Source organism: Podarcis erhardii (genome assembly GCF_964252035.2).
Source record: "Podarcis erhardii genome assembly, chromosome: 12".
In the NCBI taxonomy this organism is placed as follows: Eukaryota; Metazoa; Chordata; class Lepidosauria; order Squamata; family Lacertidae; genus Podarcis; species Podarcis erhardii.
Genome location: NC_138513.1, coordinates 22,157,894 through 22,176,867, shown reverse-complemented (window position 1 = coordinate 22,176,867; position 18,974 = coordinate 22,157,894). Strand labels below are relative to the sequence as shown.

General features: G+C 43.7%; 1 protein-coding gene and 1 long non-coding RNA gene across 14 annotated transcripts in view; one reads left to right on the top strand and one right to left on the bottom strand.

The window, feature by feature from the left end:
• ADAM22 (ADAM metallopeptidase domain 22) overlaps positions 1-18,974 on the bottom strand; it is a 120,252-nt gene that overhangs the window by 5,793 nt on the left and 95,485 nt on the right. For 3 of the 13 annotated variants that reach the window (XM_081881942.1, XM_081881936.1, XM_081881941.1), the window contains 5 exons: positions 18,756-18,950; positions 15,234-15,334; positions 14,884-14,950; positions 12,495-12,605; positions 9,477-9,563 (listed from right to left, as the gene is read on the bottom strand). In XM_081881942.1, coding sequence (XP_081738068.1) covers positions 9,477-9,563; positions 12,495-12,605; positions 14,884-14,950; positions 15,234-15,334; positions 18,756-18,950 — 561 coding nt within the window. Of the gene's footprint in view, positions 1-9,476; positions 9,564-11,902; positions 11,950-12,494; positions 12,606-14,883; positions 14,951-15,233; positions 15,335-18,755; positions 18,951-18,974 lie in introns of all 13 variants that reach the window. The other 10 variants (XM_081881937.1, XM_081881939.1, XM_081881943.1 and 7 more) reach the window with 9 other exon arrangements.
• Positions 1,831-12,484, top strand: LOC309325799. The gene is made up of 3 exons (XR_014150018.1): positions 1,831-2,615; positions 8,730-8,864; positions 11,919-12,484. It is a non-coding gene; the product is annotated as an uncharacterized lncRNA (long non-coding RNA).

The window sequence follows — 18,974 nt, the reverse complement described above, 5'->3', positions numbered from 1 at the left end:
CCAGGCAAACATGTCCCGGGTATAGGGCTGCACATAAGTTGCTTTTTTGAAAGCAGCACAGCAGAAACATTTATTACAGTGTATGAGAACGTGTTACATTATACAGAAGGCATGCAGTTCAGAGGCAAAAAAGGGGTTAATTGTGAAGAAACAAAGGCAAATACAAAGAGCTGAACACCCAAATTAGTAGACATGCAAGCAACATCCAGTGCACAGTGGTTCCAGCCAAATTAGGAGTCTGGTTTGGGGGTGGGGGCGAGGGGTGGGGAGGAGAGACAAAAATGGACTGATTAGTCAGAGAAATCAGCATTTCTGTACAAGGTAAGGAAAGCACTAGCAAGTCAATGTCGGCATCACACGGAAGGGCATTCTTGTCCGAGTCAATAAGGCGTCTGCACTTTATTGACTAGAGTTATACACACAAGGGCATGGACAACTAAAGTGTCTCAAGAATCAATTCCGGAATCAAGACAGACCAAGGAAGCTCTGTATCTGGGTCATGTGCAAGAAAACATAAAAGTCAGAAGCACAGCTGGTCTCAGATGTTCCGGTACCCTGACGAAATGCTAGACTCACTCACCGCCCCGACCCCAGTCCTGTGCTCATGGCAGCCCTTCCTCACACTCCATCCTGGGTCCCTCTGGCTTGCTGAACTCAAGAAAGGATGTTTTTAAAAATCCCTCATCACATGGCTGTGCCAGCAGCCTCCTTAGATCCCTTATGCCTCCCTCGCCTCCATGCATCTCAGACCATGTTTATCTACTTTCCACACCAAACACCATAGTTGCCCCCACATTTCTTCAGATATCATCTACATATTTCAGGAAGCCTTTTATGTCTGGTGTATTGTGTTCTTTTATACTCTGTTGGAAGCCACCCAGAGTGGCTGGGGCAACCCAGTCAGATGGGTGGGGTACAAAGAAAAAACACACATTATTATTATTTTCCCACCCCAACAGGCACTGCCTACTTATTCATCAGAAGTGGATTTAGGAAGCATGTGATCTGCCCTAACAATGTGTGTAGAACGTATAGGCGTTACCCAGAGGATCTTGGGAGCATCCAAAGACTTTCAAAATCAGATACAAGCGGAAGCAGGGCCGTCTTACCCATAGGCGCTAGGGTTGTGGGGCACCTGGGCACGAGCTGTCAGGGGCGCCAGGCTGAGAGTCTGGGGCCTGAGAGATGAGGCCAGGGAAGAGCCCGCCTGCTGCTCTGCTCTCCTGCGCACCTGGGACTGGGCAACCTGGGGGGGGGGGAGGGCGCGCGGATCTTTGCACCCTGGCACTACATATGCTTAAGACAGCCCTGAGTGCAAGTCCCTCCTCTGTGCATACTTTAAGAGTATATTCAGGAATACATTTTCAAAATGCAAACCACAATGTGAAATAAGTACATTTCCTGATGAAACTGCAGGTGCCCTTCTTGGACATCATCACAGAAGGAAACCAGAGAATCCTGATAAACTTTGCTCATTAAATACATCAAGCTTTCTAATAGCTTGCTATTCTTATTTGACAAGAGCATTGGTGTTTTCTGCCCAACTCCTGTTTTTGTGATACGAAAAGGAAGCTCAACCATCTTTGTTCAGAAATTATGCAGTGAAGTGGTGGATTTGTCTAATGTGCTCTCTTCGGAATGCAGATGGGGTGTCATCTTTTTGAATGTGCCTCCACCAAATAAGCTCTCTGTATCGGGATGAGATACACAGTGCTAAAGATCCCTCCCCCCGAGGTTTGCTTATTGCATGCAGGTAATCTATGCTGATGAGTTTATACATGGTTATACATGTTATACATGCTTTGAAACAGTGCAGCCCACAGTCATGATATCTGCCCATCCCTTCCTTCTGCATCATGTGCACTTCAGCTCTAATTATTTCATGAACTTACTTAGCTGGAAGGGATGCCCTGACAGTCACTATGACTTATGTGTGAAAAGGCTTGGCTGAAAAAATATGGTGAACACAGTATATACCATAGAGCAATGACTGTACTCTGCCATGGTCAAATTAGGATAACCATGCTTGGTTTCCAGAAATTCTTTGCTCATTCTGTTTGACTCCTTAAATTCATCAAGGATCCACACCGAAGTACAAAACTGGATACAATTTCCTCCTTAAAAGTCCTCATCTCTGCTCAGGAGCCAATTACTTCCTTTGTTTGCTCCCGAGAAAGTGCATAGCTCCAAGTAGATAAGCAAATAAGTTATCTCTCAATATGTTCTCTTCCAAGGCAAATGCTAACTATTTCAATGACTTACTTTGAAGCATGCACATTTATAATGGCAATCTTATGCACACATACCTGGGAAAATGCCCCACTGAACACAACGGGACTTCCCTCCAAGTAAGCATTCTGAGAATTATGCGTTAATCTTGATCACTACTAAATCAATGCTGCCAGAGTACATATTTGCCAGTTCCTCTACAACTGTATGCAAATATATTTCAAAAGGAAAACTGGTAGATAGTTTCAGGAAACCACAACATCTAAAGTATTGTGTGTGGTTATAGGGGTGCCTTCCCCAACCTGGTGTTCCCCAGATGCTACTAGACTCCTATCAGCCCCAGACAGCCTGGGAGTTGGAGTCCAACAACATGGGAAGGAAAGCAGGTAAGCATTGGCAGGAAGCACAACCCACCTTAAGTGGGCCACCTATATCAGTTCTGCTCTCATACTTCCCAGAATAGAGTAGCAGATGGCACTCCTACTAAAGCTGCCTGTCCTAAACAGGCTGGCAGCTTTGTTTTCTGCTGTAAGTCATGGAGGTTCTCATTCAGTTTCTATAATCCTGGCAGGAAACAGTGTCACTGGCATCTCTTTATTTTCATAAGAAGCATGGGGAAAGGAGGAAAGACCCACCCCCACCCTCCAGGCCTCTTTCCTCTTGAGCAGTAGTGAAGAAAATCAGGCTCTTTCAAGTGATCTAACCCTTAACACACATGCACCCCCTGCCATCCTTTCAAGAGCTTTGATGGTCTACTGGAAAGCTTGAGCCCCCCCCCCCCATTCCTACATGGTTATCCAAGCACACTTGTTGTCAAAGCCAGAGCCGTCTTTCCCATAGGGCTTAGTGGTGCGTTGAGGCAGGGCACCGGCCTCTCAGGGGCACCCCAGCAAGTGGGGGAGCTGCGCGGCTTTGCTGGCAACCTCCCCTTTCCCTGCACGCCCACCAGCTGTGCCCCACCAACCATAAGGCTGGCAGGCGTGCAGCTTCCCTTCCAAGCCTCTGCAGGGATCGCTCTCCCACAGTGGCATGGGGGAGAGTTGTGCCCCCCCCCCCCCGATGGCTGGCAGTGCGCAGCTACGGCCACCCCAACTCTATCCATGGTAATTTGGGAATGCTGGGCGGATATTTGCACCCCGGCGCTGCATCTGCTAAGGACGGCCCTGGTCAAAGCAGAGTGATAAGAGTCACACACAAAGCAACTTGCTGTGATTGCCTGGGAATCTGATTCAGAGGCTGAACCGGAGGAATCCCAGCCTGCACAGGAGTCCCCGCCTCCAGGGCCGGTTGAGCAGGGCCAGGGCCTTGAATCTGAAGCGTCTGCACCTGTGCCGGATCCTCAGGAGCAGGCACCAGGTGAATCCACTCTGGCTCCGGAGGTGACTGAGGACCCATTGCCTGCAGGTGCGCCTCTCCCAGCCCTGTCGGGGAAGGTGAGCCTCCCCCTGGGTCCAGTAACCCTCCAGCCTCTCGTGAGCTGCAGAGGCTCAGGGCAGAGAGGCGGAGGGAACTGGGTTCTCTCAGGAGGAGTGCTCACCTTAAGGCCAGGAGAGGCGGGTCTCCTGGGGGCCGGGACTGCCCCTGGCCTCAGATAAAGGCCAGTCAGCCTGGTCCCAGGTTGCGGGAGCAACGACATTGGAAACCTGCTTCTGCCAGCACACAGACCTGTTTTTCCCAGAGTTCCCGACCACACCTGGCTTCTTGCTTTGGACCCCGCTTCGCCCTTGGTGGACAGTCTCCAGACCCTCGGCCCAGGACTGGACTCTGACCATGCCTCATGGTAACACGCCCCCCCCCCCGGGACCAGCACACTTATGTTTACATTTTTTAAAAATCACAATCTATGCATGGCAGCTCCTGCATTGAGAATTTTGCAGAGAGCTAAAGGCCGAGTAGAAAGCAAGACTAAAAATCCCATGTGCAGCTCCCCCCAATGAAACCGAAAGTACCCTATGCAGCTGAAAAACTAGCCACCATCACAAACCACTTTGCTGCATTCCTGGAAGAGACAGAATTCTACACATGGAAGCCATCTTTGTAACTCAGGACCCCATTTCCCCACCTTTGCAGGATATTTGTTACCTAGTAGCTAACCCAATGTTCCACTGGCTTCTAACATGAAATGAATTCCACAACAGACTCTATTACATCACCACCCCTATTTTCTCCCAAACCCAGCTCTCTACAAATATTCCTTAGACTAGAACCTTCCCCATCACTAAACAAACAGTACTTGTTAGGTTTCCTGCTATGCATTCTGGACAATGCTTCTTATTTCAAGCACAGAAAAAAATGCATCTTCAGTTTCAGAAAACACTTGAAAATGCAAAAGTGCTTATGGACATTTTGCTAACCAGGAAACAAAAATGTGTCGTGAGTCAAAGTGAGTTAACCTGATGGGACCGAACATTGGGGGTGGGATTACCAAAATCAGCACCAAGTGGGAGAATTCCTTCCTTCCCCAGGGCTACCATTATGTAATCTATTCAGGGCTCTAGTATCAGAAAACTATGAGATGACATGAAGGGGAGCCAGATCAGTACTGTCCCTCGCATCAGGGGTGTTTACACATTACATTCAATGAGTGTACAATCAGTGTACACATACAGTTGACCTGTATACTCAAGGTTTTTCACAGTCTGTGTACTCAACAGTTGAGCTGTACCAATGAACAAGCATGCCTTATTTCACACAAACACTTGCATGACAGCTCATACCTACGGTCATCATAATGTGTGATGATGAACAATTTGGGAAGTAGTATAATTGGGAAGTAGTTGAATATTTTATCGTGGGGTTATCTTATATGCAACTTGGTCCCAAGACATCTATAAATAAGCTTATCTTCAACACCAATCCAGTTGATTCCTGCTGTTAGGCTACTCCTCTCTTCTCAAGTTTTACAAGCAGCCATGGCTTCCAAAGCAATTAGATTAGGGTTTTTAGCATGTTGCAGGGGAGGTGCTCAGTCTGAGGAGGGGATTAATGAGGTTGATACAGACAGAGAATCATGCCAAGAACCAACTGTTTGGGGCGGTTTGAAGGGAAGCTCACAGGAAGTGCAGCTCAACAAAAGATAATATGTAGTAGAGGATTAGTTAGCAGATAGACTCAGTGCAATCCTATGGACGCTGATTCAGAAATAAACAAGCTGCCTACATCAGATTCCCCCCTCCCCACTGAATCCTCCCTCCCAGTGCAGAAGAGGTTTCTTTTTGGAATTTTTGGACGGGGAGGGGGGGCCTGCAGTAAGGAGGGATAGGAAAATCCCCTAGTAAAATACTGCATTGAATACTATCTTCTATACCCAAATACTAACCTCAGAAACAAGAATTACCCCATTAAGGCCTTTGACCAAAAGGTAACTAGTGACTCGAGGAGATGAAGCCAGACAGATGTTTTTGTTCAGTTTCTTTATAAATGATACCATGTCTGAATTTAATGAGGATGAGTTTTCTTCACCTAGCACTGGCCATGAACTTCTCTAAACGTCACTTTGTGACAATGACATGGGTCTCCTATCCTTCTATCATCTCACCTGTAAACTGCACTGGGTCACTTTTGCCATTAAAATCTTTGGAAGCCCTATTAAGTTGTTACTCGTGTGGAGGGCCAACGCGAGTACGAAGAAGGAGCCCTTGCCTTTAGTATTTATCCCCATTGTCACATGGCTGCTTCCCATGTGCTCAGGCAAATGTTTCCTGTGGAATTTAGAATCTTGATTGCTCAGGGTTCTAGATCAGATGAGAAGCCCACACAAGCACCAAACACATGGGAAACCCTTTATCTACTCATCTGTCCCACAGGAAGCCCTCTTTCTACTCCTCTGTCCATGGGTCCCATTCACTCATGTAACAACTGAACTGGGCTTATAACAACAGTGTAACTGGCCACTGAGAACAGTATCATAAATTGGTGATCTCCAGCATTGGCAGTTGGAAAAATATAAAAGGAGGATCAAGCAAGATTATTCCTTGCATAATAAATTCTAACAGACTAAGAGAGCAGGCTCATTGTACAGTATTAAACACTTTTAAAACAGAGTGGAAATAATAGTTATTAAAATATGATTATATGGAACTGAGATATGGTGTTTTCCTGGAGAGAAGGCACTAGAATTATTATTTTTTAAATTATTTTAGGAATCCTTGCAGTCTTCTGGTTCTGATGAGACAGAACAAACAGGAATGATTCCAGTCTCCTTGTGTTTATTTAATTATTGGCATAAATGACTTCATCTCCTAGAAGACAGGCTCCTAGAGGTGTGGGCAAATTCACTTAATATTTTTAAAAAACCAACGACTTACTCCCCTTTCAGTGCCATCTTGATCCAATTACATGGTCTGCCTTTGAATTTTCTTAATGGATTATGGTTCATAGCTGCCAAAATGGTATTTAAATGGCACCTCAGAGGCATTTTTGTGCAGAGAGCTGTGTTCTTATCGACAAATGTTAAGAATGTGCTACGTTATGCATTGATAAAATCCCAGCACAGTTTGAAAAATTTGTTATTTGACTTCCCTACATTTGTTTTAAAGACAGTTCCAGCCCTCCTTTGCTGAGATGGCAACCAATGCCCTGCCCACTCTTTTAGATGTACCATATACGGCAGTGGTATTCAATCAGGGTGCTGTGGCACCCTGGGGTGCCTTGAATGATGCCCAGGGTGCCACGAGCTGCACTAGCCTCTGTCCCTTTCCTTCCCTCCCTCCTCTGATGCCCTCTCATGTTTCTACTTCCCCAAGGCTTGCATGGCTGTTTGTTGCAGCAGCCCTGGCTACAAGCTCCCCAGGCAAATGGTACCTCTGGGGCTGGCCATGGGGTGCTGGTTGCCAAGAGCTGAGGCAGCCTTGGAGTAAGCAAGCAGGCAGGCAGGCAGGCAAGGCAACCCATCCAGCTAGTCCACCAGCCCTTGCTGTTGGGAATGGAGAGACAAGTGGGAGGCCAGGCACACAGGCAGCTGCTGCCTCCCAAGGTAAGGTGCTAGACTCACATTTGTCTTTGGCCAGACTCCATTGGGACACTAAGGCTGGGGGCATCCTCTTCCCAGGCCCTTGTTGGGCAGTGTGAGGAGACACTTCTCTTTGGGGAAGCAGGGGAGAGGAGGGGAGTTCAGAGACCAGGGACGGCAGCAGCGGCTGCCCAGAGGACTCTCAAGGAGAGGAGGCTGAGGGAACAGTCCACAAGGGAAGGTGTTCAAAAAAGGGTAAGAGACTGCCAGGTATGCAGGCAAAGGGTGACATAACTGGGTACCTGAGCCCCAAAGGGGTGCCAAGGGAGCCATGGACTGAAAAAGGTTGAAAACTTCTGCTTTATGGGAAAGTAACTTTTGACTGACATTTCTGCATCTGTAGGGAGAAAACAACTGGACATTCCACACTACCTACTCTTTTGTCTTAATTTTGAGGGCAAATGCAGAAGAACTTTCTTCTTCAATTGTTAGAAATATGGCAAACACTGGTTAAAGCAGAAGAAAATAAAATATTTATTGGCCAGCAAAAATGAGATTAATTTAACAGTGGCCACCTTTGCTCTGGCAGATGCAAAGCAGTGGCAAACATTTTCTGATTACTATATAGCTAAACTTCAGTTTGGACACCTGTTTTGAGTGCTACTTGACAAAGGATTGAACTAGTGAAATGCTTATTTTAGGCTGCAATAACACTTATCTGGGAGTAAGACCCACTGAACTCAGTAGAGCCTTTCTCTTAGTAGACATTGCACTGTTAATGCGATACATGCACACTTAAAAGTACAGTGGTGCCCCGCAAGACGAACGCCTCGCAAGACGAAAAACCCGTTAGACGAAAGGGTTTTCCATTTTTCGAGGCGCTTCGCAAAACGAATTTCCCTATGGGCTTCCTTCGCAAGACGAAAACCCATAGGGAAATCTCCGGGACAGCGGGGAAGTGCAGCGCGTCTTCCCCACTGTCCTCGGACCTCCTCCGAAGGCTGGCGGTGGGGCGGAGAGACCTTCTCCCCGCGCCAGCCTTCGGATGGCTGTCCTGAAGACTTGCGGTGGGAGGAGGGTTTTCCTTCCCACCGCCAACATTCGGAAGGCTGTTCTGAATGTTGGCGGTGGGGAGGAAAAACCCTCCTCCCACCGCAAGCCCCGGGAACAGAAGAGAAGCGCTGCGCGCCTTCCCCTCTGTTCCCATACCTGTCCTGAAGGCTTGCGGTGGGGAGAAAAGCCCTTCTCCGCACCGCCAGCCTGGCAAGCGGTCTCCATAGGAACGCATTAATTGATTTTCAATGCATTCCTATGGGAAACCGTGCTTCGCAAGACGAAAAACTCGCAAGACGAAAAAACTTGCGGAACGAATTAATTTCGTCTTGCGAGGCACCACTGTATTTAACATGATTACATTCTTGTGTTATTCTCTTGTTATTATTGGTTCCTTGTTATTAAGTTTTACAGGTTTTTGTATGTTTGGTTTAACCAATTGTTTTTTATTGTATGCTTGTAATTAATTTTTCTTCTTCTTATTTTGATCTGTTAGTTGGCATTATGGCCAATGGCCGAAACAAAGAAAGCACAACCCAACTGAGTATTCACACAACACATCTTTAGCCTCTTGCCATGAACAGCAATTAATTATTTCCAGCATATTTCTGACTTCTAATGGATATACTAGGTAAATGCTCTGCTAACATGCTTGCATGCTTCCCATTTTTTAATTATGATGCACAAATGATAACCTATGTACAATTCTACTACTTGCTGCAATTTAACACCTTTATTGTAAAAGCACTGGGTTGGCACTAACAGCACAATCCTACTCATGTCTATTAAGAAGTAAACTCCACTGCTTTCAATGGGACTTATTCCCGGTAAGTGGGTATAGGATTGCATCGTAAGTGTATTATAAAGCTACTAGCTTCAATACACTGACCTTTTAGCTATTTCAACTAATGTTACTTGATTAGTGGTAGACATAGATCATGCCCACAAAAAGGCTACTTGGCATCAAATGAAGAGAAAGCTACTAAAAGCTAGAGATGGAGATGGGAAATACATGCACTATGAACATCCTTTTCAAACGGCTTCATTAAAACAGTCAGAAAAGAATCGCAATTGCACAATGAAGCCCAAAAAAGACATCAGAAGGCAGCAAATGAACAAAAAGGGTCCTCAGCATCTACAATAAATCACTTGTATTGGAAGATACAAGATAAGGAGTCCCATCATATCTGGAATATGCTGGAACAGCTCTTAAAAGATGATAGAGAATTAATTTACAAAATACCTAAAGTAGGGTCCTTCAGTGTTTTTATTCACATCTTCTACCCACTTAGCTACATTATATTCTGTTTTGAACCATGGGCTTAAATACCTGCGAAAAGCAATGGAAGGAACAGAGAAAGCAGAAGAAGAATAAAGAAATATCTGGTAACACACAGCAGCATAAGCTCAGTTTGGCTGTTTTACATCCTTCAAATGCCAAGGATTGTCTTAAATAAATCAGTGTGGAATCTGGGTGAAGAAAATCCGAGCCACGGGGGTTCAAAATGAATTCCCTTGGAAGCGGAGGCTTACATTTGCAATTTACTTTTGCCTTGAGAGAGAGAACTACCCATCTCTTAAATCTCTAAATCTCGGTCTGGATGCAAACAGACTTAGAAGCACTGAATCTGCCCAGTGGGGAAGTACGCAAGAGACAGATGCTGCAGCAACTGCCCTTCCAAAGTGAGGACTACTTTAATCCCTTATAAGCACCTCCTGGAAGCTTCAGGCAAGTCGTTTTGTCTCAGTGCTGTGTCTTTAACCTAACTTATACAGAAAGCAAATGTTCTCTGCCTTGCACCACAGGTCAGGAGTACATAAATATAGGCAGACCACCTTGGATACTTGCAGGTTGATCTGAGAAGTGGCAGCTAAGAGATGGGTCCCTCTCTTACACCAGGGGCTGAACATTATGGTCTTGGGGACTCTTTCATGTCCATGGTTGCAAATAAACCAGGTTCTGCCGGTTAAATGACAGGAAATGTTACTGACTTGCAGTCACATGTGGGTTCTTTGGTGCACATAAGTCTGCCTAAAACACAAGAAGCTGTTTTTGCATTGCAGCACAAGCTGTGTACCCAGAGGCTCACCACACACTGCTCTTTCTTCATGTTGCTGGCAATACGTGGAAGACCGTAGTGAGATGAAGAAACAGATTATTCTGTGCAGTGAACTGCACAGAAACAAAACAGCTGCCATGTGGTAGCAATCTACTGGACAGAACTGTTTGGCCTACAGACCTCTGCACAATTGCATGGGAATAATTCCCAGTTAACTCATGGGGTTTACTTCTGAGTAGCCTTTGTTTGCAGCACAAAGACTGGGCTGCACTACACTTGTGACTCTTATAAGCTGCGCAATTGCCCATGCAACTTGAATATAGCCTTTGACCAATATGCATGGATCCTTCCCAAAGCCCTTTCCTGGTCAACACTATGTGCAAGACATTTCTCACATATTAAATATATATATATATATATATATATATATATATATATATATCCAGACTGAACCTAACAACGATTGTTTTATCAATGGAAAGTATATTCTACTTTGTCCTCTCTTTGCAGCACAGATTACATGAGTACTTGTTTGATAAAATTTACTACTGCTACATTAATATTGCTGCCTGTTTAAAAAGTCAATGAAGTGCAGGGACAAACTGGTAACGCCAATGTGGGGTAGTGGTTAGAGCGTTGGGACTAGAACGGAAGGGAGCTGGGCTCAAATTCCCCCTCACCCAGGAAGCTCACAATGTGACCTTGAACCAGGCACTGTCAGCCTAACCTATCTCACAGGATTGTTGTTAGGATGAAATGGGTGGTGGAGGCAGGAGAAATATGTGTGCCACTTTGGGCTCCTCCTTGAAGAAAAGATGGGGCATTAATTATATGCAACAAATATTCTTCATAAATTACTTTTCAATCCACCTACAGCTGACACTAAGCCAGAGACTCCATGACCTTGCTACTGCTGCAAGTTATAGCATGTTAAATGACATCATGTAATCTGACCCTGGAGAATGTCAGGATTTATTTTATAGAAAAACCATTTCCCAGGTCTTCACAATTGTGGAGAAAAATGCACTGCTACCCTCAGAGGAATCTCAACAGGGCTTCCAGAGAGAAGGGCAGGAAAACAACAACAACCCCAACTTCCTCTTTGTCCCCCACCCCAACCCATTAGTCTCTGTTTATCAATGTGTATCTCACAATCTACACCAATCTTCCCATTTCACTAAGCCACTAGGTGGCAATGTTTTGGGTGAACCATTTTTAGCTTGTGTGGAACGTGGGCTTTCAATAGAAATAAAAATCAGATGGTGAATTTATTATATCCAATAATCTAACACTGTTTGCATCATTCTGCCTAAGCTGCGTGACTCTCCCACCCACTCACCCCAACCACATAAGCACAGGCATCGCTTTAATTCTCTATCAGCTGTAATTGCTTCTAATTAGTCTACTTACTTTCAACAGCAAGTTGAAAACTAGGAGTGCTTTATGTTTTCCATCTCGGTTCCTAATTAAAAAGTAAAAGTTCAAAGCACAGCCGCAAGACAAATTTGCTAGCGAAGCAATGGGCTCATGGGCAAGACATTATGCGCTGGTTCTTATCTTGCAGTTTTAGTGGGCTTGTGTGAGAGCAAATGACAAACCTTTAACCTACACTTTTTATTGTAAAGGCTCGTTTGGTAACCATGAAGCACTCCTGATCTGGATTTTACAATGAGAAAAGAGAAAGTTATCACGGCAACAAAGCATGCAAAGGTTGTACAAGACTTTTGAGGCTTCTTCGCCCCAGGTACACACACTTCAGCTTCTATTATTTCTGAGCAACCTGAAACAGTAGTTTTTAACATCATGCCAGGTTGCAGAATGAAACCAAGAGGGGCAGAGCAATCTCTGTGGGGTTAACTGTGCATCGGTCATCATTGATATAGTATAACCCATCAGATCAAATGGTAAAACTTTGCTTAAAACGAAAAAGAAACAACTTCTTAAGCCTACAAAACTTAAAACCAGTGGCTTGATTTGGCTTGCAGCACAACATGCAACAATGCAGAAGTCCCAGGTCTTATAAGACTGGGGGGCAGGGGGGATTACACACATCAGGCCAGCAAGGAGGAGGGCTTAGCTAGCGCTGCCATCAGCAATCAAAGGCGGGTTTGGGGGTATTTTGCCACAGTGATACTTTTGGGAAGAAACTTTTAATGGGGAAAAAAAAAGTTGCCCCAAATGGAAGGGCACTTAGGACTGACCTGTGATCCCGATCCCTTGTCTGGGGGTGGTGAAAACCCCTGTGGCTTATGCCTTGGGGTGGGATTTGGTTGGTGTGGGAAAGCCCAGGCTCAGAAGCATGGGATGCTCTGCTGCAAAAACACAATATATAATAGGGGTGGGGAAAATCTAAGCCAAAGTTTATATCATTTATAACAATGAGGAAGATGCACAACTATAGAGGCAAAGTTAGTACAAAAGAACAAAGGAATGGCTACCCGGGAAAGGAGTTCACTGGGACATGCTTTAACACATGCTCCTATGCCAACACTCAGGGTCTTGGTGCTAATGGTCAAAACTGTTGTTCTACCCATTTAAGTTTGCAGAAAGCTCTGGAACGTTAATGTCTCATCTTTGCAAAACTATGGAAGTAAAATACACTTTACTGGGCCAGTAGGAAAACAGCCCCACAGAAATTGTCAACTACGGAAGTTCTCTTTTGCTCCACTAACACGATACCATGCAAGCAAAATGACCACTTGGTCTGTTTTGTGTAACGCTGATCTTAGGGACCAATATGGCAATAAAACTATGCATTTCCAGCAGTCATTAATCAACTCCTCTAAAGGGATCAGGATCAGGGGGTTTTTTTGTCCCCCATTACCACCAAGACCAGTTTGCTTTAATGACTCTGTAGCCTTGGGAAGTGGTCATCTTATATCCATGTAGTTAACCTTTCACCAGGAATGCTGCAATGGACAGCAGCACAGAGACGCCAGTTCTCCAGATATTGACAATTTCTCTTTTGGCTCATTTTGGATGTCATTTGCGTTCAGATCACACTACTTCACAGGTTGTGGCAAGCACATGAACACATAAAATATACGTTGCCACACGTGGATTGTTCATTCCGTACAGCATGTATCAGTAGATGGCATTGCACAAACAAAGCAAACTGTTTTAAGTAAGTCTTATTTAGCAATACGTAGTTCTCTAACGAAAGTATATAGCTGAAAGTAATACGAAACTTCCAAGCAAATTAACACATAGGAAAGCATCTTCCTTTTACAGAGAAGGGCTTCCTGAACTCCTGGCACCTTGTGAAACTAAAATGGTTATCCAATGTTATTTAAACTAATTTACTAAAATGTGCATCTAATGGGATACAAACCATATCCAGAATAAGGAAAAAACCAGAGAACAGAAATTGAGGTAAGCTATGCTGTATATTTATTTATCTTGCAGAATGCTACACCAGGGTAGCCAACCCTCCAGAGGTCGCTAGAGTACAATCCCCATCACCCATGACCACTGGCCATGTACTCTTGGGCTGATGGGAGTTGTAGTCCAACAACATATGTAGGGTAACATGTTGGCTGCTCCTGCTGATTAGGTAGAGAAGTTTACTGTGGAATGTATTAGATGATTTCCAATGTGTCCTCAACAGGTCTCTCCTAAATAACATTTGCCCTTAATGTGAAAGTTAACATGCAGAATAGTACATTTTGAAACCTTACATCTGAACTCTGAATTAGTGCTCCCGTCTAAATCTCTTCTCCCCACTTCCCCCAGTAGCAAGATGGCATTAAATATCCACTTTCATTGGTAGTGAAACACACCTGGATGTCAAATCAGGGACTTTCTTCCCATGCAGGTTAACAGGCAGCAGTAAACAGGTGTGGGGAATAGTGCAGCACACAAAGGTGAGAAGGTGTGGGGTTTCTAGTTAACAGGGGGGACAAAACTGCAATGGGAAAGCCTGCTTCACTGCCCATCCTGCTAGGGAGAATACATTTAACAAGCTAGAAGTACTTCTTAGGGCCAAACTAGATGTGATGTTGAACAGATCATTGTCTCTTGTGTTTGCTCTCCTTTAAAATAGCAGCCATGGGAGCAGGGAGGAAAACTGGGCTGGGACCGCAGTGCAGGCAAGTGGGTGATTAACCCTTCAACCCTGCACAGCTTTGCCAACAACATAAAAACCCTTCGCCCTGGTTCCTTTCCTCTCCTCCCCAAGGTGACATTGCAGCATCTCTGGAGGGGAGATTGATCGATATGCAAATAGCAGATGGGGGGGAGTGGGGATTTCCATTGGGGAAATGGTGCAAGGGGAGCCCTTCCCCCTGTTTCTTGCTGACAATCTGCCCAAAATCGGCCCTGAAGCCAAATAATAGACTTTAAAAAGAAGCTTATGGAGGAGCTTGTTACCACTGGTACATATTGCCTAGGTGAGGGGGGCATAGGCGAATTTTCAAAAACAAAAGCAACTTTTAAAAAACACATGTTCAAAATAAAAACCTGTTGCCACATAATTTAATAATCAGTACTTTCAGTGAGTCTAGAAGCCTTCTGGTTCAAATATGTAGCAGGAAGGAACTGAAACAGAAATAGTCTTTCGATTTTGGTTTTCAACTAGAAGGTCAAACTTACTCAGTGGAATTAGACCGTGGCCTAAATCTTTTGCCTTTGACTTTCTTCCTGTTGCCGCCTATATTACCTGAAATAAGACCAAAGGATAAGTCAGTGGAAAACAATACAATGGAACCAAGGAAAGTAGCATGCTAGAAGTCATTTGCATTGACTTTTATTCTCCCTTTCTTTCTCCTCCGCCCTGAAGTAGTAATATGACTTACCTGCAGATACAAGGGACAACGTAAGACTTTATATGTGCAAAGGATGTACTCTAACTCTAGCATTTGTAGGTATGGCTGCAGCATGCTGGTTGACAGCATCTACTTTGCAATGGTTATGAATACTGCTGACGCGATGGTCATTCTCACCTTGCCATGAGTTACTCCTGGGTCGCCCATTCTGACAGATGTCCGAAAGGTTCTTTGCATCTTGGATTCTTTCACTCCATGAATGAGATAATCCGTTTGACCTGGAGTAAATGGCAAGACTTGCATGAGCTGGCTGGTTTGGGTACATAAAGCATCTATTAAGGACATTATTCATGAACTTTTAAGTTGAGGATTACTTAAAGGTCTGTTTACAATACCCAAAATGTCTGCCTAAATCAGCAGTCCGGGAAAAGTCAAGTTAAGTTTCACTTCTGTTCCTACAACAGTTCCTGAATCTATTCATTCCCTAAAATAATGTGCACGTTGCTACATATCTAGTCAGGACACATTCATATACCCATTTCTAATTGAATTTCTAAGGGCATCTATTTAACATGTCCCATTTTCAGATTCTAGACCTTTCTAGTTATGTTAGTCTATGTGGGTTATCTCATTTATTTGCCAGACAAGGATGACTGTCAAATAATTTGGCAGGCTCATGAACACAATGGTAGGTGAGAGGCTGCATTATTGCACTCAGAGGTGCAAATATTTGGATGCTGGGTCATCACTGGTGCCTTTACAACTGGCTCAGAGGAGATGTGTACACAGGTCGTCTAGAAACAAAAGAAGAAAGCAAGTTTCTTCTACACCCGGCAGAAGTGCAACCTAGTCCTTCTCCTTTCCCACTTGGTTTCTTCAGACAAGGCTTCCCCAGCCTGGTGTCCTCTAAATGTTTTGGATTACAACTCCCATCAGTCCTAGTCAGAATGGTTGTTGATGAAGGGTGATGGGAGTTGATGTCCAAAAGCTCTGGAGGTCACCAAGTTAAGGAAGGCTGTCTTAGAGGGTCAAGCTTGGAGCAGCAGCAGGATCTTGCAAGGCAGAAAATGATTTCTTCCTTTCCCAGGTTGCGTCCTCTCTGTCCATCTTGTTTCCCCAGAGGAAAACTAAGCTGGAAGAGACTTACTTTCTCATATAAGTTCTGGAACTCAAACCTGCTTATGAAGCTCATTCTCTGAGATGGCTTATGCAAACCTGGTTAAATCCTAGGTTTTGCACATCCACACAAAAAACACACGTTATCCCAATTCCATCTGTCCTGCCACTTGATTTTTTAAAAAATGTATTATTTAATTTGACAAAAATGATATTCCAATTGAAGCACTGAGCAGTATATAAGATATATTAAAATCATCAATAAAAAATTGTAAGTTCAAAAAATAATTAAAACTGACAGTGAAAGAGATTAAAACACATCAGCTTCTATGTGCCTGGACAGACTTGCCTAAACTACTTTTATTTTTTTAACAAAATTTATATAGTTCGTAGATAAGCATCCTTTATACCTTAGAACGTTTCCTCTTGCATAAATAAGACAAAATGGCATGGGTTGGATCCAACCAAAGTCAGCTGAATCACCTGACTTTGAAATCAAGTGGTGTTAATTTAAGCCATGACTAACTTGTCCCATTGATTTTGTCTGAATCCAGCCCCATATTTCTCTTGCTTTTTCTAATCTTTTTTCCCTGTGCAATTTTTTATTAATAAAATATGTAAGATATGAAGGACTGCATCCAACAGAACTTTCCCCCCTGCTCATTAGTCCAACTATTGTAGTCTGAAACTTTTGTGAAGGTAAATTTCCTGCCTGATACTAAGCACCCATAATATAGGCCATGCCAGTTTTAAACTTACGTAGGTTTACAGGTAACTGACAAGAGATACTCTTTGTCCTAATGTAGACAGACCTTAAGAGTTTCAAACCATTATACAACAAAGAACAAACAAGTGGTTGAAATGAGGAATCAATGGAAATGGGGGGGGGGGATGACACACAACATTATACAATGGAATTTAAGCAATGCCCAATTTAAAAGTCAAGCTTCATAGAATGAACAAAATTTTGCTCCCTTATGTGGAAACAAAACCTAAATAAGACAAAATATCAGGAAACTGGTTTTCCAAAAATTCTGTTATATTTAGGCATTCAAGAAGTTGAACTGCAGATGGATATGCAGCTTTGAAGATTATTCTCAAAAAAATCAACATTTTAATCCTTCCACAAACATAAACCCTCAGTCAAGAAACTGGATGTTGACTTAGGAGTTATTTTTCAAGTTGACATCTGCCATGCAAAAATTAAAGAGAATCTCACAAAGGTATAAAAACCCTCAGTATTAAACAGACATTTGCATCGGCATTACGTATGCATCACTAAGCTACTACAGTCACAACTTTGAATCTGAGGAGCAAATTTCCTCTGTTTCCTTTCAGTTTCTCATTTGAAAACCACCAGAAGCGTGAATGATCTTTAAAAAGAAAAAAGGGGGGAAATGATGGTTCACAAAATAGCCTGTCCATTATTAGTATTATTACATGGCAGAATTATTGTTTTTTGTGAAAGCCTTTTAAGATGCTTGAGGGGAAAAAACAATTCCATAATAAATCTCTCCGTGCTAAAAGATGGGGGGGGGGGAGAGAGAAAGGTTTACAGATCAAAGTGACCTTGTTAACTTCATGAACTATTAAATGCACCAGGATGTGTGTGTCATTTTAAAATGGTGCATATGCCTTTTTTCAGTAGACAGAGCAATGCACAGCCCATTGCCTCATGTCATGCACAAAGCTCCAGATCCATAACAGAGCTCCATGTACATGTCCACTGCATTTCCTTTCACAGAAGAGGGCAATATATAGTTGCTCACCCTGGATGCGTCACACTCCAGAGACATTGGATTGGGGATTAAATCTGGCAGAATCAAGGTGTCGGCAGTGATTCTATGGCCTGACCACAACAATCCTGCCTCCACGGATAATTGCTTGTAATAGTGAAGGGCACAGCCCACATGGCGGTGTAGCAGCTTCTCACACACTCCAAACCTGCTGCTGCAAGCTTGGCCAAAATGCATGGGAAGCCACTCATAAAACTTTGTGCCACGCCTACAAGGATCGACATCACAAGCTAGTTCACCCACAAGGGTGGCTGTGTATGTAAATCAGGCCTTCCTTGGTCAGTAAAAAGAGAGAAATGCAAGACGGAAATGCCAGATTTGGCAGCATACTAAAGAACAAAAAGGCAGTGATAAAATACAACACTTCTAACATTTCTATTACCGTAATTCATTAATGTTATAACAGTTAATGAAAGTACAGCATCCCCCTTCTTTGATTACTTCATCGTAATATCAAATTTATGGCAATTTGGGTACAGTGTTTTGCTTGATTAGGACCTAGGACACTTTATAAGCAGCAAAACAAGGCACTTCCAAGCAGAAGGAGATGGCTATCAGAACTGAGGATCTGATTTATCTGTGGGGCTACAAAGCCCACCCACCCACCCACCCACTCCACCAATATAATTTGTCAGAGTTTTAGAAGTGCATTTGAAAAGTTTTAGAAGTTTTAGAAGTGCATTTGAAAAGAGAGGATACAACTAGTCAGTAATCAAAGACCAAAGGGGGTCACTTTAAACACACACACACACACAGCCCACAAAAGGAAGGAAAGAAGTAATCAAACCTGCTGCAAAACAATGAAAGGTTCTGACTAATGGAATAATGTGTGATGGAACAGGTAGAAATCTGAAAATGCGACAGAAAAGCAGACCTCTTCTTAGAACTAGATGCAGAGTTTGTGCTGACTCCAGGCGGCATGTCGCTATAAAAGGAGTCGGCCTCACCAGGCTTTTTTACATAATCTCCCTGAGGGATTTGTCTAAAGCATAATGAACATTTTCAA